The 27,705-nt window shown below is 34.0% G+C and overlaps 1 protein-coding gene across 10 annotated transcripts in view; it reads left to right on the top strand.

The window, feature by feature from the left end:
• LOC131550869 (calcium-activated potassium channel subunit alpha-1a-like) overlaps nucleotides 1-27,705 on the top strand; it is a 102,101-nt gene that overhangs the window by 26,384 nt on the left and 48,012 nt on the right. For all 10 annotated transcript variants that reach the window (XM_058793335.1, XM_058793337.1, XM_058793336.1 and 7 more), the window contains exon 3: nucleotides 20,643-20,704. In XM_058793335.1, coding sequence (XP_058649318.1) covers nucleotides 20,643-20,704 — 62 coding nt within the window. The remainder of the gene's footprint in view (nucleotides 1-20,642; nucleotides 20,705-27,705) is intronic.

The raw sequence follows: 27,705 nt of genomic DNA on the forward strand, positions 1-27,705 counted from the left end.
TTATATTATTATTTTCTTTTATACTTGAGTTTTTAGTTTTAGTATGAAATAATAAAATTAATATTGTAATATTTGTACATTGTCATATTTTTTGTAATTTTATATTTAACAATAATACTTACTTTAATAATAATACTTATTATTATTATTATTTGATATCTATATTCATATATGATCACAAAATTTAAGTTAGAATAAATTAAATGCAGTACACCTAATACCATAATATATATATACTTTTGTATTACACTAATAAAAGGCTTAATAATAATTTAAAACAAATATATATATATATATATATATATATGTATATGTGTGTGTGTGTATATATATATATATATATATATATATATATATATATATATATATATATACATACAGTAATAATACAGTATATATATATATTTTCCATAATTGTGCAGACCTGCAAACAAACACAGCTAAGCTGGATTGTTTTAAATAGCTTTTAAAAATTTTTACATTTAAATTTTTGTCAGAAAAATTGCAATTCGATTTTTCCCCAAATTGTGCAGCCCGAGCACCGAGCGTCTCTGCACTGATGGATGTGGTTGCTGGTCATCACGGTGGGCCGGTGAGGGTTTGGTTGTAGTGATGTGTGTGAGGGTTTAGAGGGCTCATCACGTCACGGCACATGTTGGGTAACGTTACCAGGATTGTGACTGTATGACGGCTTACAGCAAAGACTTAAACCACTGCAGATTATCCTGAGAGTCCAGAGACTGACTGTCTGCCTGATGACACACACACACGCGCGCACTCACACACGCTCACACTCACACACACACACAGTCACTCACACACACATACACACTCACACGCATTCACATATGCACACACTCACACACACACATACACACTCACTCACACACACACACACACACACACACACACACACACACACGTGTTTGTGTTTGTAAAAAAAGTGGAGACATCCGAAAGGCGTGATGGTTTTTATACTGTACTTACTGTATGTGCTATTGTCCTACACCAACCCTACACCTAAACCTACCCCTTACAGGAGACTGTCTGCTATTTCAGATTTTCAATACACTCCATTCTGTGTGATTTATAAGCGTTTTGAAAAGTGGGGATATGGGGTAATGTCCTGAAAAGTCACCTTCTGCTTGTAATACCTGTCATACCCTTGTCATTATACACATTTATTTCCTCATTTGTCACAAAAACGCGCACACACACACACACACACACACACACACACACACACACACACACACACACACACACACATACTCGCACACATATACAATTCTATACAGTATCATATATCACGAGCAGGATAATGTATCTCTCACACACACCTAGCGTGCCAGTGTTTACACACACACACACACACACACACACACACACACACTCCTGAAGTGTCCGATCATATGACTTATTTATATTCCACAAGATGCTGCAGTTTCCATGGAGTTCCGTACAGTACCATCAGATAATATTGTCTAGTATTAAAAATAGTACATTTGATATTTTATAACATAGTTATAGTATACATGTAATATGTAATATATTATATACAGTTATATATTATTATGAAATTATATTTTATATTTATGTATTTTTATATATTTGTTGTTTTTACTTTATAATATTATATTATTACTTTATATTTTATTATATTTTATATTATATTTTTGTTTATATTTTTGTTTATATTTTTGTTTGTTTTGATTGTTCTCTCTCTCTGTTTGTTTAAAGGGGAAAATGAACATTAATGAACATCATTCTAAAATACAAAAGTAAATCATGCTGGATTATGTTTCTATTTATTTTTAATAACATTTTTAGTTAGCATCTGTAGTGATAATATATAAATACTAATATGCAATACATATCATCAAATATTATCTATTAATTCTAACCCTGATCAAGTATTTATATGTGTAAACAATAAACACAGATAAACTACAGTATAGTTACTATAGTAAAACCAGGGTTCATTTTGTGATTTAATATGTTGTTTTATTTTGCAACAAATACAACAACGAAACTATGCTTACTGTAGTATAACTGCACTAAAGTTTGGGGTTATTATGGTTTTAATTAAATTGGTTATTTTATTATTAAATAAATAAATAAATAAGTTAATTAATATAATTAGCCAACATTATTACAAAGTTAGTTTTGTTGTAATAATAATAATAATTGTTATTATTAAATAGTATTGTTAAATGTTTTTATTGTTTGTTTGCTTATTTAATAGAAAAAATGCATGTTAGTAATCAGTAAAAAATTACAGCAACATTAGTGACACTATACAAATACAGATAAACAATATATGATGATCAAATATTGTTATGATATACTACAGTATATTTAAAGGGGTCATCGGATGTGACATGCACTTTTACAAGTTGTTTGAGCTGAAATGTGTGTTGGCAGTGTGTGAACGCAGCCACCCTATAATGATAAAAATCCACCCAGTGTTTTTTTTTTTTATTCTTGTTAAATCATTTTCCCTTTTTCATATCAAGCTATTCTCTGATGCCTGTCTGTGTGACGTCACACAGACCCAGGCCCCTCCCACGATTGTTGATTGACACTTGCATTTTTCCTTAGACCCGCCCTGAGTGAGCTGTCATCAGTCCGCCATTGTTTCACCGCCATTGAATCTTTGCAAATGGCCTTTCCTAATAATGTGCTAGTTAGCCAGTTTCACGATGAATGCGGCTAAAGTTTACCGTCACTCAGAGAGCGGCTCGGAAGAGAGGGGCGGGGTCAGCAGAGCTCATTTGCATTTAAAGGAACATGCCCTAAAACGGCTAGACAGAGCAGTTTTTGACAGGGTAAAAATGGTGTTGTTTTACACTACCATTGAGAAATTTTAACCAAACCATGTTACAGACTTTTCATTAAGACCCTAAAGAATCATATCAACTTGTGGAAAATGGGCATCCGATGACCCCTTTAATAAAAGTATGTAGACTATAAACACAGATAAACTATAGCTGTATCTATACAGTTCAGGTGTATAACTTTAGTAAAAGCAAAGGTAATTTTGTGCTTACTGTGTTTTTGAAGACAAACACCACAGTTAAATTATAGTTACTCTAGTGTAACTGTGGTTAATTTTGTGGCTTTTTTAACTAAATACTGTTGTTAAACTTTTTATATTTGTGTGCTAAAGCAGGGTTAATAGTGTGTATGTGTGTGTGTGTGTCTGTGTGTGTGTGCGCGCTTGTGTGTGTGTGTGCGTATGTGCTTGTGTGTGTGTGTGTGTATGTCTGTCTGTCTGTGTGTGTGTGTGTGTGTGCGCATGTGCGTATGTGCTTGTCTGTGCGTATGTGCTTGTGTGTGCGTGTGTGTGTGTGTGTGTGTGTTTGTGTTTGTGCAATTTTGTGGCTTTTTTAACTAAATACTGTTGTTAAACTTTTTATATTTGTGTGCTAAAGCAGGATTAATAGTGTGTATGTGTGTGTGTGTGCGTGTGTGTGTGTGTGTGTGTGTGTGTGCGTGTGTGTGTCTGTCTGTGTGTATGTGTGCGCGTGTGCGTATGTGCTTGTGTGTGTGTGTGTGCGTGTGTGTGTGTGTGTGTGTGTATGTCTGTCTGTCTGTGTGTGTGTGTGTGTGTGTGTGTGCGTGTGCATATGTGCTTGTCTGTGCGTATGTGCTTGTGTGTGTGTGTGTGTGTGTGTGTGCGCGTGTGTGTATGTCCGTCTGTCTGTGTGTGCGTGTGTTTGTGTTTGCATGCACAGGTTAATTCATGAGTCATTTCCTGTCCAGATTACAGCCGCGGCTCCTTATTGTTGTTTAGCAGGAACAGTCTGTAACCATGGAGACAGCAGTTAACCTCCTTACAGCAGGTGTGTGTGTAAGGAACACTCATATATTCAGAAATGCATGAGGTACTTCGGTCCAGGTTTTTGAGCATGTCACACATGTGTCTAATTTGACGAACATGACCTGATCACATGACCCCTGCGCTCAGGTGTAACCCGACTCTTCATTAAAGCTGTATTAGCTGTGACAGTGGCCGTGAGGGTCCGCAGCGATCATGCGTTTCCTGTTCCTGTGAGAGCCATACTCCAGGGATATTTCAGGAAGGGCTGTTATTAATTCATGCGCTGTCCGGCTGTGTTTAATGACTCTGCTGATGTATCATTCTCATGACTTTGGGTCCTGAAGATCTGAGATGATTCAGAGACGCTGTGAGACGTTCATCTGTCGTGTGTGGAGGAACGACGCTCTGCCTCAGTAAAGACATTTAGAAATACAGACACAAAGATATATAGGACTTTAAAATAAGTTTGTATGATTTTTATTTATAATTTATAATAATAATAAGAAGAAGAAGAATTCAATTAACCAAGATTAATACAACCTTATTTGAAGTATTATTATTATTATTATTATTCATGGTAGCAATTTAAAATAAGGTTGTATTATTATTAATAATAATAATAATAATAATACAATTAACTAAGATTTATACAGCCTTATTTTAAATAATAATAATTATTATTATTATTATTTACCAAAATAATAAATTCTGTAAAAAATAATAAAAAATTATTCATGATAGCTAATGGATGAATTAATTTTGACATATAGCTAGCATTTTTTGGACTAAAAACATTTGACAATTAATTTTGCATTACCATTTCTCCCTTACATTACTCTTATAATTAAGAACTTTTTTCTACTGCACCTTTAATATCCCTATTATGTAAAAGTCTATTGTTGTGTATGTTGGTCTAATTAGTCCATTTAATTTGTCAAAATAACAAGCAAAATATGACCCGTTTAAAGAACTTTAAGCCATAATATGAATATTTTGGGAAAGCAAAGGAAAGAGATTCCAGCACAGCTGTAAAGCTAGAAGCTCTTGGAGATGTTCTTTCTCCAGATTGACCTGATTAGTAGTGTTCTATCAGGACAAAACCCTGTGTAATTAAAGAGTGAATCATCTGTCAGATTCAGAGTGTTTATTCGTGATGGAGAGAAACAGCAGTCTCACAGTGTTGGTTTCATCAGTGAAGAGAATAATCGAATAATAACTGTACCCCAGAAAGCATTTTTCTGAAGCTGTAGTGAGGAAGATCCTGGACTGAGATCCTGGCAGACAGAAGAGTTGATGTGAAACACAAACCTTCAGAGGAAAAGGTTAAAAGATCTGCCTGAGGAACAGAAGAGCAGCTCATTATGAAGTGTGAATCTATGTGTGTGTGTGTGTGTGTTTTCTCTTGAGGGGACTTACTGGTTGATTCGCTCTCATCCTGAATGACTTTTGAGTCAAACCCTAATCTATCTGGAATAAAAATAGAAATAACCAGTTGACCCATCTTGAGAACTGTCAGCAATGCTCACTCATTAGTATTCATTGGTTTGTAAAGTGTAGTTCTAGTACAGACAGGCACAATATCAACGTATGGGAACCTTTTCACAAACAAGTCATTTTATTGCATTTAATACACTGAAAAAAAGATGTTTTCACTTAGAAAATGCTAGTAAATTTCATGATTAAAAACCAGCTAATAACGCACTGAATTAAACGTGAAATTTTTCAAGTAGAAACACTGAAATAGCATACTTTTTGTAAAAACATACTTTTATAATCTTCACTGTAAAAAGTGATAAGTTGACTTAACTTAAAAAAAATTGAGGAAACCCGTTGCCTTAAAATTGTTAAGTAAATAATAATTATATTAAAAAAAAAGTTAAGTGAACTTGACAATTAACTTAACTTATTTTTTTAAATGATCATTTACTTCAAAATTTTAAGGTAACAGGTTTCCTCTTTTTTTAAGTTAAGTCAACTTATCACTTTTTACAGTGTTGTATTATAAAATGTTTTATTTACAACTTTGAAAAAATATTTTTGTGCAGTGTATATTTATATTTAATATTCATATATAACATGTTTATATTTAATATGTTCATTTATTTTTTCATTTATTGTTGAAACTTTTCAGAATATTATTTTATTATTTTGCATGGAATACTATTGACAGAGTTTGTGTACCCTAGTGTGTAGTTCATTTAAAGAAATTAGGAATTATGAAAAATATACTTTAAAATAAGGTTATATTAGTCTTGGTTAATAATAATAATAATAATAATAAAATTAACCAATATTAATACAACCTTATTTTATAGTGTTATTAAAAAAAATAATAATACACTTTTTATGCTGTTCTGTATGATTTATAATGTCTGTTCAGAACTGTTGCGCTCTGTAAAATCCACTACGCTATAAAAAATATATATTTAAAGTTGTTAATAAAATAAAGATTATTGGACTGCATTTTATGAAATTTACGAGCGATTCCAGAGTGAAAACTGTTTCAAAAACTCTTATAATTTTTTATTTTTTAAATTTTGTTCATGGTTTAGATGTCGCTGATGCGTTGATATTGTACTTTATTAGCTGAAATCATTCACTAATTAAAAAATAAAACATCGTTTTGTTTCAGAGATGATGATAAATGTCGCATACAGCTGATGGAAACAGAGGAAGATTCCATTCTATGTATTCATCATTAAGCAGGTTATTATTATTTATTATGCAGATTCTGCATTTGTTCTCTGATGAGCGCAGAAGGGAATTCTGGGAATGAAGTGTTTTTGACAGCTGTTGTTTAAAATCAGAGCTAAGCTTCAGACCTCAGCTGAATCTGACAGCGGCGGATGATTTATCTGCATCACCTGTCAGATTCACATCACACAAACTCTGTCGCACTGAAAGAAAGCTCCTAAAAATAGGTGCTAGGGGTGTAATGATACATGCATTTGTACCGAACCGTCACGGTACGGGCGTCTCGGTTCGGTGCATGAGGTCTTACGACGAATACAGGCAATTCACCCTCAATCCAATCCTAATATTTCCATGCAAAACTATTATTTTTTGTGTAAATTATAGGCTTTGTACTTCAGTCGCGTTTATGTTTGATTCACTGTATTTTATTTTGATAAAGTACCAACTGCGCTGTGAAGTTAGCAATGCTGGAACTGATATGTTTTGTGTGTGTGTGTGTGCGTGCGCGCTATCACTTCAACTGTTTTCTTACACCATCAGAATCAACTTTAAACACTCCGCATTGTCTTATTAATAATGCATCACTGTAAAAGGTCTACTTTTATTTGTGTACACTAAACATTGTGCTTTTGTAAAATAAAGAAAACAAATAAGATGACGCTTTCTGCCATTTGAGTTTCCTTTCTGTGAACAAATTAAGCGTGTCACAAAAATGAACTGAAACTCAGCATATATACATTACGTGTCTGTTAGAATAAAGTAACAAGACCGAGATCTGAAGTCAGGTTGTCAGGGTGTACAAAGAAGAGAAACCTCGGGCACCCGGGAGTCAATGATTTAAAGACAAGTCACAAATGTCCCGTTAAAACCAAAGCTCAGCTTTATTAAGCCAACGGTGAGTATATATATCAAAAGCAGAAGTTCCACTACTATTGGATAGTACAAAATAACATCATGGTCACACTATGTACAGACATCCGAATATGGAAGTAGGTTTGTTTGGATAAAGACCAAAGTTTAGATCATATAGGCAAACAGCAAGCTAAGCACTAAATAAGCATCCATCAGCACTGCATTTCGTTCAAAATGGCACAGGGTGTTCTGCTAAAATCTCACAGTGTCGCACTGTTTTTTCCCCTTGTTTATCTGTTAACTAAATCAAATATATTTCAAGTATTTATTCCTATACAAAAAAATTGTAATTTGTACTACTGTCTGTTCAAACTAAATGAAAAGAAACCTAGCATAGTAGATTTGTTGTATTTTTCCTGTTGTACCAAAATCGTATCGAACTGTGACCCCTGAACCGAGGTACATACACTGTTAGACATTTCAAAGGGTTTTTACAGTAACTTACTGGCAACACTGTTGCCAGTAAATTACTGTAATTAAGATTTACAGTAGCAAACTGTATTTGATTTATCAGTATACTACTGTAATTCATTCATTTTAATATAGATTTCATTAGATTTTATAATTTTTATATAGAATTCATTTTATTTTTACTCTACATAGGTACTACTGGCATTCAATTAAAACAGACACAATAATTACAAAATATCAAATTCTTTATTTAAAACATTGCATGTATAACACTTAAAAATACAGACTTCCAATGCTGGAACAGTGCATCTTCACCATTTCTCCTGTCTTAGGACGTTTTGCAGTGCATTATGTTGTGTCCTCTGGATTCATCCTCACAAAGAATCTTTAGGCGACAGAAACATAATGAGGAAAAAAGACAAGCAGCCAAAGAATACATAGCCATCTGCAAAACCCAGGTGCTGCTCCAAAACGTGGCCACCATCTTTGCTCACCATCCACTTTGACAGAAATGTCTTCTCTGAAAAACAAATAGAAGAAATAGCACACTTTTAAAAGGCAAACCTCATATAGAATACACAAATCTCTCAAAACCATAGTTGTCTCAGGCAGTGGGGATTTCTTTAAGACTGCAAGGGAAGCTCGGCTTCCCCTATAATGTCAAAAAAAATAATGGTCAAATATGTACTATTGTGTTAACATTTTATTGACTAAAAATGCATTAGAACACGTTCATCTCGAAGACGAGTTCGTTCAGAATCAGCTACATATAGCAGGTCGATTTCCTTCTCATGTATTCCCGTAGCATCAGTGCATTTCTCTGCTGAAGCCGAGCGTCCATTGACTTCAATGGGGCTGCTTTGAACAGTTTTTTTCAGTGCTTCCAAACTAGACGGTCATTGGATAAATGCTGTCTCTGGGGGTGAATGGAGGAGTGGGCGTGCCTGGACTCCGGGCTTCTGCGTGATGATTGGAGGGTCTGCATCTCCTTTTGATTGACAGCGATTTTGTTCTATAAAAAGTCGCTGACGCTGAAGCTATTCGAGCTCAGTCCCATAGCGGCTTTGCACTTGGTTCTTATCAATCATTATATATATATATATATATTTTATTCATTTATAATGTTATGTTTTAATATACATGCTGCTAACTCGGAAATTTCAAGATATGCGAGCAAAAAATGCTCCTGACACTTAGGCAATACGACACGAGCAAGAGTGCTGTTTTCGTTTCGTTTCTGTTTGATCCAAATCAGTGTTGATTTGGGTGAATCACTGATTCACTGAGCCATTCATAAAAACAGTCATTTGATTCGCTCCTGAAGGATTCAGCCGTTTTGAAAGAATCATTTGAATGACTTCTGCCAGCTGCTGGCCGTTTTTAAGTTTTCCGTCTAAAAGTAGGCATATTACATTATTTTCCAACATATTTCTATATTCAGAATTTAGTATTTAAACATTAATCTCATAACATTATTTATGTAATTATAAATACAGTCTAAATGAATAAATGCCACATCTAAATGTCACTTCATGCAGCTTCTGTGCAATGCTAAGATGAGTTTTGTTTAGATCATTTCATGGATAACAATAGCCAGTCATTCATTCACATTAAGTATTCAGAGAATAATATTGTCTGTTTTCACTTACATCTATTTATTTATTAAATTTTGATTCATTTTGTAGAATTGAATTATAAATTAAGCTGGTATAGTATCGTAAGACATTTTTATGGTATCGTGACAACCCTATTATACACCACATTCCTTGTTTCAGTTTAACCTAATTCCCACATTTCCTCCGTCGAGTTTAATATCTTTTTTTTTAGATTGTTTGTTCATTAATTTATTCATACAGTAGGCTAGACTAGTGTCACTGGAAAAGACGCCTAGTTGGCACGACAGGGTCACAGAGCATTTTCTTGAAAAGGAACGTAGGGCAGGATTTACGTATAAATAAATGGACAATTTTTATGATGTAGGCCAAAAATGAGCTTCCCCTCTTTGAAAGACCAGCAGCCGCCACTGGTCTCAGGGTGGCTGGCCTGCTCATGTCTTTCTTGATGCTTCATTGCAGTTGGCTTTAAAACACAAATACAAAAAAATGCAGTAAATCTTAAATTCCATTAAAAACTATAACAAACTAATTCTAAAACTAGAAAGGCAGCTAGCCATAAAACTAGTTTAACCTAGCTAACATACGATTTTATTTTCTCAGGCTACTGGCCAACATTAACTACTAACACTTGAACTAAATTTCACATTAGTTAACCTAATGTTAATATAAGATAAGCGTTGCTCCTTAAAAACAATTTTGATTCGGTAACTTAATTCAACAAGCTGACAAAAGTTGTTTGAAACGACAGCGCAGTTTACCATGGTAAAGTTCTGTAACCGCTATGTTGAGGAGTAAATGTTACTATGGGTTAAACTGGTGTGCAAAAATCTGACACAAACAAACGTACATATATTATAGATGTTCTCCGGAACTGTCCCCTTCTCGCGGGTACATGCCCGGGAAAAACCCGCGGCGCTGCCCCGCTGCTTCCGTGTCTTCCTCGGACGCGAGGTATATTTCTGATGTACAGATGTACTCCAAGTGCTTGTGCTGTTTCTGACACGAAGTACAAATGGATTTTCCAATCATTAGAAGCGCTTTTAGGACACACTCAAAGAGGAAAACACCGTGGCAGGTGTCGATTTAAAAGTATGCACATTCCTACCTTAGGCTATTTGTAAATGAAATTCATCTCCAATCCTTCTTCTATCGTTTCAGATTTATCCACAGTTATTGGAATGCTAGAAAACAGCTGATTTTCCAAGTAAAAACCGCCAAATAACGTTTACACGTAGTTACGTTATGATAAGTAATATTCAGAGCGTGGGGAGATGCCCCGGTCTACGTCTCTGCATCAACTGAATGAATCTTTTTTTTTTTTTTTTTCATTTATTTTTTATTCCCAGTGAATAGGAGTTAAAACTCCCACCCGGATGACAATAATAGACCATGCAAAATACAAAAAAAAAAAAAAAATTAAAATAAAATAATAATAATAATAATATCTTTAAAATTTATGTTTTTAGTGGACTTTCAAAATTTGCTTTGCTTGAGAAAGCATGAAAATATACAGTTATGATTTTTATTTATTTATTTTTTCATATGATTTCGTCGGGTTAGTTTTGCATCAAACACGATGTAATTCTCGGCAATCGAGATCTGGCAGCAACAGCGCATTTTTCCACTTGGGCGAGCGCTTCGCGGACAGCTTACCTCGCGCATGATATCAGCCGCATACCAACAAAACACTGAGAACGCGCTACAATCCTGAGAGTCACAGCCACAGAGCGGAGGTGCCACAGCTGCGGAGAATCCGCTTACCCAGAGCTTCTGTCACTGTCTCACTGACGTAGATTTACAGAAAATGACCATTGTTTTCAAATAAATAATTTTACATACTTATTGCCAACACTTTATTAAGCTTTAAGTCACATCTCAAATGACAAGAGATCAACTTATAATCATGTTTATATTCATTAGCCCGTGAACTCATTCTCTCAGACGGCCTGGGTATGCGGCGCATTCACAGCTTATATGGACGGAACGCCACTGGTATACAGCAATTTTGAAAAATACAGTAAGTCTCTGTATGTGGGGTCTGACGTCACAGAAAATTCCCATGATGCAAAGGGTATTACAGTTATTTACTGCAAAGGGAATTTGCAGTATTACACTGGGTGATATACAGTAAATAATTGTGGAAATTACAGAAATGTCTAACAGTGTACCGTACCTTGACATCTACACCCCTAATAGGTGCAGATATGCTAAATATTTATATATTATCCAAAATATAATTTCTCGTTTTTGATAATACTTCTAATAATAATAATAATAATAATGAAATTAACCAAGATTAATAACCCTATCTTAAAGTGTTATTATTATTTACTTTAAAATAAGGTTGTATTCATCTCGATTAATTCGTTTTTTTGCTTAATATTTGTTCATTTCCACATGTACTTATACATTTCTAACAATAAAACAAATATGAAACCTATATTTATGGATTAACATTAGCATTAGTCAGTTGTAAGTTTGAGATTTCTGACAATAAAACATATGAAACCTGCATTTATAAATTAATATTAGTCAAAATAATGCTGTGATAAATGTTCATGATATCTAAAATGCATTAAAGAATGTTGAATTATAGATAGCGTTTCTTGAACCAATTTAGTTTTGCGGTTCCATTTACTCTTATAAATACAAATTTTTTGTTACTATTTAAAAAAAAAAATTTTAATTTTTTTTTTTACTGTACCTTTAAGTTTCCTATGTATAAATGACCTCCGTTGTCAGTTTTAGATCATGAAAACAGAATCAGGAAAGTCATGATGCCGTGCAGAAAATAGGTGTAGTTTTTTTTCATGCAAAATGTGATTACTTATTGTTTCTTACTGTTCATTTAAAAACAGCAACTCCAAGGTCATGGGTTTGATTCCCAGGGAATGCATGAATGCATGCTTTGGATGAAAGCATCTGCAAAAAGCATGAATGTGAAATATAATGTAATTGAAATGTGACCCAGACTGGTTTTTTCGTCAGCTCGACCCAGTCGGGAACACACCGATGAGAAAGAGATGCAGGTCGTTCCAGTTCTGTCTCTGCCGGGACAAACTCACTGTCCTGCTTAGTGAGCGCAGACACACACACACACACACACACACGCTGCACTGTAAGTGTTCTCCAGCCTCCTGCACAGGTCAGAGATCTATATTGGACAGACTCTGATCCAGATTCATTAATGATAGCAGGTATTTCTAGAACCAGAGAGTCTACAGAGCTGCTAGTGCTGATGGATCTGCCTGATCATTCATAGAAATTAATAACTGTACAGTTCATCAAGGGTGCACTAAATTGCTCAAAAGTGGCAGTGAAGATATTTATAATGTTACAAAAGATTTCTGTTTTAAATAATTGCTGCTTTGTTCATCTGTGATTCCTGAAAAATAAAATGTATTACTGTTTCCACAAAAATATTGGGCAGCATAACTGTTTTCAACATTGATAATAATCAGAAATGTTTAATCAAATCAGCATATTAGAATGATTTCTGAAGATCATGTGACACTGAAGACTGCAGTAATGATGCTGAAAATACAGCTGTGCATCACAGAAATAAATTACACATAGAAAACAGCTGTTTTAAATTGTAATAATATTTCACAATTTTACAGTTTTTACTGTATTTTTGATTAAATAAATGCAGCCTTGGTAAGCAAAAGAGATTTTATTTTAAGTGTGTTTTAGCAAGGTGACAGATTTCCATCATGAAGGTGTAAGTGAAGTCGTGCGGTCAGTGTTTATACCGCTGGTTAAAGTGAGTAAGTGAGGAAGTTAGTAACCTGCTAGAGAACAAAACGAGAGAAAGAGATGAAATAATCTACTCTCGTTGAGGAGATGAGACTGAAAATCCTCTTTGTCCTCTTCCACACACTCAGAGTTTTTAGCAGAACAGGCGCCTCGATCCCAAACCCTCGTTATGAAATTCCTCTTATTTGAGTCTCGTACACAAAATATCATCAGAGCGTTACATCACAGCTCTGGATTACACTCAGATTCTGCTGCCGCAACAGTTCAGGCACAAATCAATATTCTGTTACAGTTTGTGTCTTTTTTTATTTTCTGATTGTGGCAAGTTTGAACATGCAGATGTGCAAATGCAGTTTGATATTCTCATCTTAAAAGAACAAAATATTAATGATATCTTCGAAACTTGGAATGAAATATTGGCATCAATTGGTATTTGATATTTTATCAGCCAATATTAGCTTTTTGGTTTGCAGCTTTTAAACAATTTATTATTATTATTGTTCTTGTTGTTGTTATTATTATTATTAAAGTTTATTATTTTAGTTTAGTTTTTTTATTTATGATGTTTTTTTGTTGCGGTTCATATTCATTCTTTTTTTTTTTTTAATTGTCATTTCTTTATATTTTATTTTTATTTGTAATTTATTTTATTTTATTTTAATTTTGATTGATTGGTTTTATTTTAGTTTTAGTTCATTTTAAATGTTTATTCATTTTTTTAATCTAGTTTATTGGTTTTAATTTATTTTTTGTTTTATTACTGCTTTGACAAAATATTTTTTACAATGTATTATTCATTTATTTATCACTTATTTATTTATTTCTAGCTATTCTTTGACAAAAATGATAGTTTGCTGTTCAGATGTTTAGAAATCACACTGAACTGAAAGAATGTCAAATAATATGCCAATTTATGTGAATGCATTAAATTCAACTGTGTTAAATGTTTAATTGATCTAATTTAATTGATATCAGGATTCACCAAAATTGTGTGAATTGTACATGTAGCTGCACTTTAGAAACTTGTCCATCCGTTCGTATTATACGTATCAGTGTTTTTCCAAACTCATATTTATGTTTCTGTTTTCTAGAACTACACACGATTATCTGCGAACACTAATGAGATCACACTGTAGTTCTCACAGCTTTTGACTGTCACTTATAATTTATAGAGTAACGGTGACTAACGCTCTCCATCCTTCACAAAGCACTTGAACAGAAGATCTGTGACATTTCCCTCTCTTTACTTCAGCCTCTCATTTACAGAGCGCTGCGAGGATGAGGAGGATGAGGAGGATGAAGAGCGCTTTCAATAATTCACTAGCTGCTGTAAATACTCTCTCTCTCTCTCTCTCTCTCTCTCTTGTGTGTTTGTTGACAGATGAAGGAAGTTCAGGCTCCTGCTGTCTCTCTGTATCTGTCCTATTCAAGCCATTAAACGCAGTGACATTTCTGACAGAATCGAGCGTCAGGCATCTGATCCATAACGAGCTCAACCTTTATTAGCCTTTAACGCTCTTAGAGCTGCTCAGATGAATGAGAAACTGACCAAAGTGGTTTGTTGTTTTGTTTAGTGCTGGCCTTTGAGCTATTTATTTATTAATTTTTTTAATATCAGTTTTCACAGTTTGTTTGATCTGAACCTGAATATTAATGTTAACATTTAATAATGATATATTAAAGTAAAAACATAAATTAAAACATTAAATCCCATTTAAAATATTAATAAAATTAGTAAATATCAATATAAAAATAATTATTAATATTAACTAATTAACATTAACATTCATGCTCAGATATAGATTAAACAGACTGAAAACTGAAAACCTCAAAAAAAAAACTATATTGTTTAAAGAAAATAATAAAAATGTCAAAACACAACAAAATTACACAAAAATATCAAATTAAAGTAGAATAGTAAAATAGAAAATACATTTAAAAATCCAATTCAGTGTATTAGAATTATTACATTTTACATTTACATTTTACATTTAGTCATTTTGCAGACACTTTTATCCAAAGCGACTTACAATTTGGGGAACACATGAAGCGATTCATCTTGAAGAGGCAATCCGACAAACGAAGTGCTTGTAACACCAAGTCTCAGGCATTGTTTAAATAAGTACAAGCTAGCAAGGGAAGGAATAAATAAGGAGAAGGAGTTTTTTTTTTTTTTTTATGTGTAGGTTGAAGTCAAGTAGTGTCGAAAGAGATGAGTTTTCAGCTGTTGCTTGAAGATTGACAGGGATCCAGCACTCCGAATATGGGTGGGAAGATCATTCCAGCAGCCAGGAATGGTGACCGAGAATGTTCTGGAGAGTGATTTTGAGCCTCTTTGTGATGGTATCACGAGGCGTCGCTCACTAGCAGATCTCAGACTTCTGGAGGGGATGTAGATTCTTAATAGTGAGTGCATGTAGGCGGGTGCTGAGCCTGTGGTTGTTCTATGAGCAAGCATCAGTGTCTTGAACTTGATGCGAGCTGCGATTGGTAGCCAATGCAATGAGATAAAGAGAGGTGTAACATGGGCTCTTTTGGGTTCCTTGAAGACCAGTCGTGCCGCCGCATTCTGAATCATTTGTAGAGGTTTGACTGTGTTTGATGGAAGTCCAGCCAGAAGAGCATTGCAGTAGTCCAGCCTAGAAATGACAAGGGCCTGGACAAGAAGTTGTGCAGCATGCTCCGTCAGAAAGGGCCTGATCTTTCTGATGTTGTGTAGTGCAAACCTGCAAGATCGAGCAGTCTTTGCAATGTGGTCTTTGAAGGTCAGCTGGTCATCAAAGATTACACCAAGATTTCTGACCGAAGTTGAGGGGTAATTGTTGATGAACCTAACTGGATCGTGATGTCATGCTGTAGAGTTGGAGCGGCGGAAAGACAAGAAGCTCAGTCTTTGCCAGGTTGAGCTGAAGGTGATGTTCTTTCATCCATGCCGAGATGTCTGCCAGGCAACCTGAGATCCTTGCAGCTACCGTTGGATCATCTGGTTGAAAGGAGAGATAGAGCTGTGTGTCATCAGCATAGCAGTGGTAGGAGAATCCATGTGCCTGTATGATGGGACCCAGTGATGTAGTGTATGTGGAGAAGAGGAGGGGTCCAAGAACCGATCCCTGAGGAACCCCAGTGACCGGTGTATGTGCTTTGGATACCTCCCCTCCCCAGGCCACCCTGAAAGACCTACCAGTGAGATAGGATTCAAACCAGCGAAGTGATGAGAGAGTGGAGAGGAGTATCTGATGATTGACAGTGTCAAACGCAGCAGATAGGTCCAGCAGAATATTAAATATACAAATATTTTAGTTACTAAAATATTTAGTTTTTTTGTAATTTTGTTTAAAGGCGTATATTAGTTTTAGTTAACAATAATTTAGTTTAATAACGATTAACATTACTAGAGCATTAGACATTTTACACTTCCAGCTGGTCTTTACATGAACATTAACAGATTTACATTTAGATTTAAATAAAAAATTTTAATAGCTTACTAAAGGAGGCATTGATCATTTACAGTACAGGAGTCTGAGTGCAACATGATGTAATCATTAGTTTTGATGTTTTCCCCTCATAAGAGTCACTTGAAATGTGTTTATGTGCTGGAAACTTGAATGGTTGTTTAAGAGCGAATAGATGTGAGTTTTTAAACTTTATTGCACAAGGAGAATCGTGGAAAGATGACAGAAATGGTGCAGATCTCAGATGGTTTGTTGGTCGGATGAAGATGAAATGTGATGCCGTGAGTGACAGTCCATCAGTCAGGAAATACACACACACACACACACACACACACACACACGTGCGTACGTCTCCTGCCCTTGTTTCCTCTCTGAAGGACACACACACACCGGCAGTGAAAGCATGAATCTTATTTTCGCATGTGACGTTCATTCTCCTGTGTTCTTTTGTTATTTTTTATTTATTTGTTTGTTTATTTTTATCCATGACGTCGATTCTGAACCTGATACAATCTTTCCTGCAGCACAGACTGAACTCTGGAAATATATTTAGGTAATTATGTTATTTACTGTTAATATTACAATTAATATTAATTATTAATGAGGTGTATAAATTATATATTATATATATATATATATATAATTTTAAATAATTTATAATGCATAAATTATATTTATATTTATATAATTGTATTAATATGAATTATTAATTAGATATAAATCTGTTCTATATAATACATATAATAAATTATATTTCATAATGTTACATTATATTATACTACTACTAGTAATATTAATATTACTACCATTTACTACTTAATTATTAGATAAAATATAGAAATACGTAATAAATAATTATTCAAATGTATATTTAATTTGAAATAATATTGATAATTGCATATATGTTTGTGTGTTTAAGTATTGAAACTAGTGAAATGATTTAAAATTCACTCCGTTATCAGTTAATTGTGTTACTGTGATAAAACTAACTAAACTAATGTGACTGTCGTATGTTATCCAGTGTACTGTATATGATGGGTCTGACAGCAGGAATGACCCTTGTACAGTCTGGAGTCGGTTTTCTAAAGCGCCGGCGCAGACGGTCACTGAAATGCATGTGACCTCTGACCCCTGCAGCTGTAGTAAACGCTCCTCTCCTCTTCCGCTGTCAGTCAGTCAGCGATTAGAAATCACACAAGTTTCACTTTCAGACGGCAGATTAGATCTCATGTTAGACACACAACTCACTCCTGCATTATACATCACATCAGGCCAGTCAAATCCTCAATTATTCACATGCACTTGATTCAGATTTGATCCCTTATAGAGGCAACCGGGGCTAGTTGTCACAGTCAGGTCCATTTCTGTATATACTAGTTATTGAACACTTCTGTCGTTACTGAAAAGAACAATTCAACTAAAACTAAAACCCTAATAATAATAACAATAATAAAACATTAAAAAAAAAAAAAAAAAAAAATATATATATATATATATATATATATATATATATATTATTGTATATTCATTATTTAGATTATTTATATATTATTATATAAATTATTGTTTAAATTATTAATATTACTATTAATATGTCTGATTTATGATATACTATTGATATTACTACCATTACTATTAATTTTGATTTATTAAATTGTAATTATTTAATATGTAATTTAATATTTAATTTTAAATTACTGAAGATTTCCACAAGTGATAACTAAAACGCAAAACCATAAAAAGTTTCCTTTACTTGAAATGAAATGAAATAAAATAAAATATAAAAAATTACTTATTGTATTTCAATCCTTATTTTAATTTGATGTACTAAAATAATTACAACTAAATTTCTACAATTTAACTAATATTAAAATATAATTTATTACATAAAATACTTTAATAAATAAATTCAAATAAAATAGTATATATATATATATATATATATATTCTGTATGTATTCTGAACTGATACAGACGTAATAATAATAGAATCATGTTCATTTATTGTAATTATTTAATAATCAATTAATCTGTCAAATATAATAATGAAATAATCAAATGTAATTGTAAATAATATTGATAATTACAATGTGTATAACAATTGAAACGAATTAAAAATAATAATAAAAATGCTCTTAGTATGTGAGTGCTCTGCGCTGGTGTGAGGTTTGTGTGAATCAGTGGATGAAGCTGTTTTGACTGAACTCGCACTGAAGCTGTGGTTTGTTGTGTTGTTTGTGAGCATCAGCTGCTCCCTCTGCTGGTCACAGGGGCCGAAGGGCCGCCCATTACCATGGAAACAGATGTGTCAAAGCATGAGTGCATGGATCAGACTCCTAAAATCCGCCGTTTGAGGGACTGTTTTGACTCGGACTCGGACCCCGTGTGTGAGTGGCCATTAAAAATACATGCAGGTGTTTTCTCAGTATGAGCGATTCAGTGCTTTACAGACAATAGCATTTCCCCTCATGGAAAATAATCTAGCTGCTCATTCAAAATGCATGAGAGCCTCACAGCGAGACGAAGAGCAGGTCATCCACACACCTGTTTGCTCACGATCGCCTCACTGCCACCTGCTCTCTCAGAGATTATTCAGTCAGAAATCAACTTTAGCATTATTTATTCACTCTCATGTTGCTCCAAACCTGAATGACTCTTCATACAGATCTGAGATATGCCATATCAAGCTTCTTTTCATTACTTTTTAATATTAATATAAAGAATAATGAGAATTAAGTCGTTATATCGTATATAATCGTTATATATTATTCTGTAGTTGTAATTGTTGTTTTCATTAAATTTAACTTTATGTACTGAAATTGTTAAAACTAAAATATGCTACTAATTTAAAAAACACAATTAAATCAGTAAATCTTTAACTAAAATGAAAATGTAAATAAGAAATTTGTAAATAAAGACTCGTAATATTGTAAATATTAATTCAAAATATCAAATTATGATATTGCAATAACGCTATTTAGATATTTTGTCCATTGCTTTTTAATTTGAAAGAATACTGAGAATTAAATAATCCGCTATAAAACAATTATTAAACATAAATCATAATAATAAATAAAATAATAATAATACAATTAATTATTATTATATATACAGTATATGTGTGTGTGTGTGTGCTCACGATCCTTCAGAAATCATTCTAATATGCTGATTTGCTGCTCAAGAAACATTTCTGATTATTATCAATGTTGAAAACAGTTGTGCTGCACAATATTTTTGTGGAAACCGTGATGCATTTTATTTTTCATGATTCACAGATGAATAGAAAGTTCAAAAGTTATTTGAAATAGAAATCTTTTGTAACATTATAAATGTCTTTGCTGTCACTTTTGATCAATTTGAAGCTTCCTTGCTGAATAAAAATATTAATTTCTTGATTAAAAAAAAAAATCGTACTAAGCCTAAACATTAGTATTTTTCAAATATTCAATTATTAAAATTATTTACCTTCAGGATTAAGTTCCTTACACAGTGCTTTCATATGGCTTCAGAAGACTTTTTATGATTCTGTTATGGTATTTTATGTCTCTTTTGGGCATTGAACAGCGTGAACATTCTACTAAACGTCTCTTTTTGTGTTCCACAAAACAAAGCGAGACAGATTTGGAAGGACATGAGCAAATTATGACAGAATGTTCCTTTTCTCTGAACCGTTTCTTTAAAGCTAGATGTGAGATCTGAGGCTTTTTAAGTGTTTTTTTTCCCCTGTCCTCGGTGGCTTGATGTTTACACAGCGTCCAATTCCTGCCCAAATCTCATCAGGATCTTCCGATTAAAATGGGTTTCTGCCAGCACTGACTAATGAGAACGACGTCCCAGTTCAGCTGGAATCACACACACACACACACACACACACGAGCTGAGCGTTTTTACAAACGATGCTAATCAACAGCAGGTCACAGATGATGCACAGAGTTTGATTTGAAGTCACAGACGTGTTTTATTGTCTTGTGTGTTTCAGGTGGTGCTTGTCTTCGCTCTGAGCATCGGAGCACTTGTGATTTACTTCATCGACTCCTCCAAGTGAGTATATGTTTATTTTCTTGCTGTGCATTTACATACAGGGTTCAAAAATATCCACCAACGTTCAAATGCAAGCAATAAAAAATGCAAAAAATAATAAGCCTCAGTAGTGACTATAATACATGCTTTAAATTGAATCATAAAAGTCTGTTCAAATCAAGCATGAATATTCTGGTCTGGTCAAATGGACCTTTTGACAACGATTTGTTTTTCATTTAGTCTAAAAAGCCTTTGAAATGAAAGAAATTCAAATTTTCTACATTTTCAAATTCAAATTTTATTTGATTACATTTTAAAAGATTAATAAAATTGTTAAAGTTTTATGCATTCATTTGATTACCATTTTGTATTAAATAGGGTTATTATCGGTACTATAATAGTTTAGTTTATAACTAAAACTAAAATTTAAATAAAATTTATTTGAACTGAAATGCATTAATATATATATATATATATATATATATATATATATATATATATATATTTATTTATATTTATTTATTTATTTCGGCTAGCTGCCTAGGCAACATTTCTCATTTTCATTTAGCTTAACATGATGTACTAAAAAACTAAAAGTGAAATAATAAATAATGAAAACTATATAGACATATATAAAGAAAACTAAACCTAATAAAAATTATAAAAACACAGCAAAATTACTAAAACTTGTAAAATTGAATAAAATAAAATCAAATAAAATCAAATAAAAGTTTGAAACAAAAGTACGTTTTGTTTAATAATAGTATTTTATTGAAAATATTAATTAAAAACTATAATAGTATGTCAAAGATACTAAAATAACACTGGTATTAAATCATAAATCACAGAATTTCATAAAACTGAGAATTTACAGAAAAATTAAAACAATGTATGAATTTCTGGAAAAAAATGAAAGAAAAGAATAAAGAGAAAAAAAGATAACATAAATAAATAAAACATTTCATAGGGTACTATTGGTGTTTAGATCTTAATAAATTATTTTGATGAGGCACCCTTTTTGATTATAATTGAATTAAACCATTAATACAGATTGCAGAAAATGAATTTGAGAAAAAGAATAATAAAATGGTTTTCATGGGTCTTTATATATATATATATATATATAAAATGCAAAATTCTGGAATAAACATTTATGATACATTATCACTATTCATAAGTTAGTTGTGGACCCTCCATGAATAAGTGATGGGGACTGGGGCGGAAGGAATCGTCCCTTGGGCTTCGACAGACAGATTTAGGAATAGAAACACAGAGAGAGAGAGGGTTTAGAGCGTCACCGCTGAACATACGCTGTTTCAGGGGTCAAACTGACGTCATCAAACATCTCACACATCAGTGAGCTCATAAAGGTGAAGAGCGTTATGACACAACCGGTTACACCACGGGCATCATGAGAGCGAGAGCAGATTGTTTCTCTGATGCAGTTTCTCCTCTGAAGCAGAACTGGTCATTACATTAAACATCTGCAGGTGCATCTGTCAGAAATCATCTGGAGTTATTTTCCAATCACTGAAAGTAAGCGGGGACAGATGCCATCAAGCTCCATTATAAAGAAGTTTATTTGACTTGTGCACTATGTATTTATCATACTGTATATTAAATAATTATTTGCTGAAAATCTGAGCTCTTAAATTGTATTTCACTTGCAGTGTTTCGATTGGTTACAAGACACATGAGAACCAATTACTTTTGGTGTCACTGAAAGATTTGGAAAGACCTGAGAGTGTGTAAATGATAAGGAAACCAAATTAACCTAATTGCACTTCAGTTAATTACACATACAATTTAGTATGTATGAAATGACATTGTTGCGGATAGACTTACGCTGAACCGTGTGCTGTGATCCTGGACACTTTGTGTCGTCTTAGAGGAATAGTTCACACAAAAATTAAAATTTGCTCAGTTTACTCACCTTCAGACCATCTGAGATGTATATGAGTTTGCTTCATCATATGATTTGGAGAAATTTGATTATTGCGTCACTTTGCTCAGCAATGGATGCTCTGCAGTGAATGGGTGCCGTCAGAATTAGAGTCCAAACAGCTGATAAAAACTCCAGTCCATCAGTTAACATCTGGAGAAGACAAAAGCTGAAACAAATGTTTTTAACTAAAATAAGAGTCCATAATCCATAATAACGCTTCCTCCAGTGAAAAAGTGTTCTGGTCTGAATCAGGAGAGAAATCTGCAGATCAAGCAGCGCTTACAAGCCAAAACAGCTCTAAACAAATGTGTGGCTGGATTTTGATGTGAGAGACAACAGGAGATGCACTTTTTCACTGGAGGAAGAGTTATTATGGATTATGGACTCGCATTATAGTTAAAAACATCTTGATGGATTTGTTTCAGCTTTTGTCTTCTCCAGATGTTAACTGATGGACTGGAGTGGTGTGGATTATTGTGATGTTTTTATCAGCTGTTTGGACTCTCATTCTGACGGCACCCATTCACTGCAGAGCATCCATTGCTGAGACATTCCTCCAAATCTGATGAAGAAACAAACTCATCCTAATCTCGGATGACCTGAGGATGAGCACATTTTCAGCACATTTTTTTTTTTTGGGTGAACTATTCTTTTATTATAACATCTAACACATGCAGGAATGTGTTTCATTTAAATATCATAAATCATCAAAAGCAATGTCTGTGTTTCAGAACAGTCTTGCTTGTTTCAGTAAATCTTGTTCTGACCTATTGTTGTGTAATCTTTCAGATCTTTCATATCTGAATAGCATGTCCTGTTCAGCATTAGAAACACGCACTCATGCCATCCTGCTCAAAACGGACCTGTCGACACAGGAAGTGAGCCTTATCCTCTTCCTCATTAGTGCATCATGGGGGATTTAGCAATTTCATTCGAGACTTTGGCCTCTGGCTAGCAGTGTTTAATTGTCCTGAGCGCTGTAAACCTGCAGCGGGGCATCGGGTCACGGCCGCAGGACAGCATTAGAGTGTGTGCTGAAACCGCATTAGAATATGAGTGGGTTTGTTTGTCAGAGACACAGCAGGTACAGACGTGGGCGAGCGCCATTTCTGTGTCTCTGTAGCCTTGAATCTCAACATTTGTTTGTCCGCAAGAAGTGTGACCCAAACACATGCCACAAACTCTCCAGCGTTCATTAAGGTCCTGTGAATATCACTGTGATGAAGGATGATTGTGCGAATGAGGAATGTGCAACACAGATGCAGAAAGAGCTGCAGACAAAAGCAGAATGGATGGATGGATGAACAGATGGATAGATAAATGAATGGATACTTGGATGGATAGATAGATAGATAGATAGATACTTGGATGGATAGATGGATGGATGGATGGATGGAGGATGGATGAATGGCTAGATGGATGGATTGATAGATGGATGGATTGATAGATGGATGGATGGATGAGTGGATGGCTAGGTAGATGGAGGATGGATGAATGATGGATGATTGGCTAGATAGATGGATGATGGATGAATGATGGATAGATGATAAAAGGATGGATGAATAGTTAGATGATGAATGTTAGATGATGGATGGATGATAGATAGATGGATGATGGATGAATAATGGATGGATGGATGAATGGCTAGAATGATGGATGGATGGATGATGGATGGATGATAAAAGGATGGATGAATGGCTAGATAGATGAATGATGGATGGATGGCTAGGTAGATGGAGGATGGATGAATGATGGATGGATGATAAAAGGAAGGATGAATGGTTAGATGATGAATGGATAGATAGATAGATGGACGGATGAATGATGGTTGGTTGGTTGGTTGGATGAATGGCTAGATAGATGGTTGATGGATGGATGATAAAAGGATAAAATGATAGATGAGTAGTTCGATGATGGATGGATGGATAGATGGATGAATGACTAGATAGGTGAACCGAGAGATGGATGAATGATGGATGGATGATAAAAGGATGGATGAATGGCTAGATAGATGGATGAATGGATGATAAAAGGATGGATGAATGGCTAGATAGATGAATGATGGATGGATGGCTAGGTAGATGGAGGATGGATGAATGATGGATGATTGGCTAGATAGATGGATGATGGATGAATGATGGATAGATGATAAAAGGATGGATGAATAGTTAGATAATGAATGTTAGATGATGAATGGCTAGATAGATGAATGATGGATGAATGGCTAGAATGATGAATGGATGGATGATGGATGGATGATAAAAGGATGGATGAATGGCTAGATAGATGAATGATGGATGGATGGCTAGGTAGATGGAGGATGGATGAATGATGGATGGATGATAAAAGGAAGGATGAATGGTTAGATGATGATTGGATAGATAGATAGATGGACGGATGAATGATGGTTGGTTGGTTGGTTGGTTGGATGAATGGCTAGATAGATGGTTGATGGATGGATGATAAAAGGATAAAATGATAGATGAATAGTTCGATGATGGATGGATGGATAGATGGATGAATGACTAGATAGGTGGACAGATAGATGGATGAATGATGGATGGATGATAAAAGGAAGGATGAATGGTTAGCTGATGAATGGATAGATAGATAGATGGACGGATGAATGATGGTTGGTTGGTTGGTTGGATGAATGGCTAGATAGATGGTTGATGGATGGATGATAAAAGGATAAAATGATAGATGAATAGTTCGATGATGGATGGATGGATAGATGGATGAATGACTAGATAGGTGAACCGAGAGATGGATGAATGATGGATGGATGATAAAAGGATGGATGAATGGCTAGATAGATGGATGAATGGATGATAAAAGGATGGATGAATGGCTAGATAGATGAATGATGGATGGATGGCTAGGTAGATGGAGGATGGATGAATGATGGATGATTGGCTAGATAGATGGATGATGGATGAATGATGGATAGATGATAAAAGGATGGATGAATAGTTAGATAATGAATGTTAGATGATGAATGGCTAGATAGATGAATGATGGATGAATGGCTAGAATGATGGATGGATGGATGATGGATGGATCATAAAAGGATGGATGAATGGCTAGATAGATGAATGATGGATGGATGGCTAGGTAGATGGAGGATGGATGAATGATGGATGGATGATAAAAGGAAGGATGAATGGTTAGATGATGATTGGATAGATAGATAGATGGACGGATGAATGATGGTTGGTTGGTTGGTTGGATGAATGGCTAGATAGATGGTTGATGGATGGATGATAAAAGGATAAAATGATAGATGAATAGTTCGATGATGGATGGATGGATAGATGGATGAATGACTAGATAGGTGGACAGATAGATGGATGAATGATGGATGGATGATAAAAGGATGGATGAATGGTTTAATGATGGATGGATGGATAGATGGATGGCTAGATAGATAGATGGATGATGTATAGATTGATGAATGGTTGGATGGATGAATAAATAATAATTTATGAATATATGGATGGATTTTGCAGATTAGGGTGGAGGAGCGCTTAATTTCCCAGAACTTAGTAAGCTGATTTTCTCATTCCGGTTCAGCTTCCTGTGTGTTGTGTCTGATTCAGTTCAGATTCTGACTCGTGATCTGAACTGGAGCAGAGCTGATTGTTGAGTTGAGCGTTTGCTGTATGTGTCCTGTGACCTGAGCCTCCTGTGAAGTATTACTTACGTTAAACGTCTCTTAATTACAGCCGGGCTTGAGTTTCAGCTGAGTCGTGTCAATGAGAGCTCGGATGTGTCTCTCTGACCCGCGGGAACAGAACCGAGCAAACAGAGCTGGATAGAGTTGCGTTTCTCAGTCCTGCAGCTGTTCTGAAACTCCTTCAGGTCGAGAGTTTCACAGCTCGCTGTTCTCTCTCGGGTCCTTTGATGTTCTCAGCCTTGAATCGCTTACACTAGAGTCAAACCCGATCCACCGGAATAACAGACTGGAGCAGAGTTTACTGTAGCGCTCTGATCTCTGAACCACTTCCTGTAATTGTGTCAGTCAGTCTTACCAATCCTGATTCTTCATCCCAAAAGAAAGAAAGAAAAAATTATATATATATATATATAGAGAGAGAGAGAGAGAGAGTTTCACTATTTATTTACTTATTTTTAAGATTTAAGATTTCCTCCCAAAACATTAATTTAATTAAAAAAAATAATAATGTGTAAAAAAATATATTAAAATAAAACATATTTAAAAAATGTGTTTATATATATCAAGATAGTATTACTGGTTTTTATTCATGCTGAGGTTATGCTGACCAGAGTTTCCTGAATGTAATAGAATTGACAGAATAATTGATGTATAAAAAGTAAAGAATTGAACTAACTGAATTAAAAATATTTATTATTTAAATGGACAAATTAGATAACATTTTGTAACTTTTATTGTACTTTTTTATTGTATGATGTAATGAAAGTTTTTATATGTATATAATTTACTTTATATGAATTTACTTTATTATATGTATTATACATATTATATTACATAAACATAATTGTGCTGTCAAATGATTAATCACGATTAATCGCATCCAATATATAGTCATATAATTTATATTATATAAAAATATATTTAATATGTACATAACATATAGATATATTTTAAATATATACATGCATGCGTGTGTATTTATATATACATAATACACACACACATATTATGTAAACAAAAACTTTTATTTTGGATGTGATTAATCGCGATTAATCGTATTGACATATAATATTGACAATAAGAATATATACTGTTTACAATGTATTTTTTTTAGACTTGGGGTTTGTTTGTTGGCTGAGAGTTCTGTATTTTCAGCAAAGAAATCCTGTATTATAGTATTTCTATATAGAATTATATATTATATTTTATAATACTGCATATAAAACAGATACTTGGCAATAAGGAGACTTTGGGGGGTAAATTTGCTTCATTTTCTTGAACATAGTCATAATGGAGAACAAAAATACTAAACAGTCCTAAAATAATGCAATACAGCATGTAGTTACTCTTCTGTCCATTCTTTCATGCATCCACCCTTCTTCAGTTTCTCTTCTGTCGTTG

This window comes from Onychostoma macrolepis, chromosome 12 (genome assembly GCF_012432095.1).
Source record: "Onychostoma macrolepis isolate SWU-2019 chromosome 12, ASM1243209v1, whole genome shotgun sequence".
Taxonomy (NCBI): domain Eukaryota; kingdom Metazoa; phylum Chordata; class Actinopteri; order Cypriniformes; family Cyprinidae; genus Onychostoma; species Onychostoma macrolepis.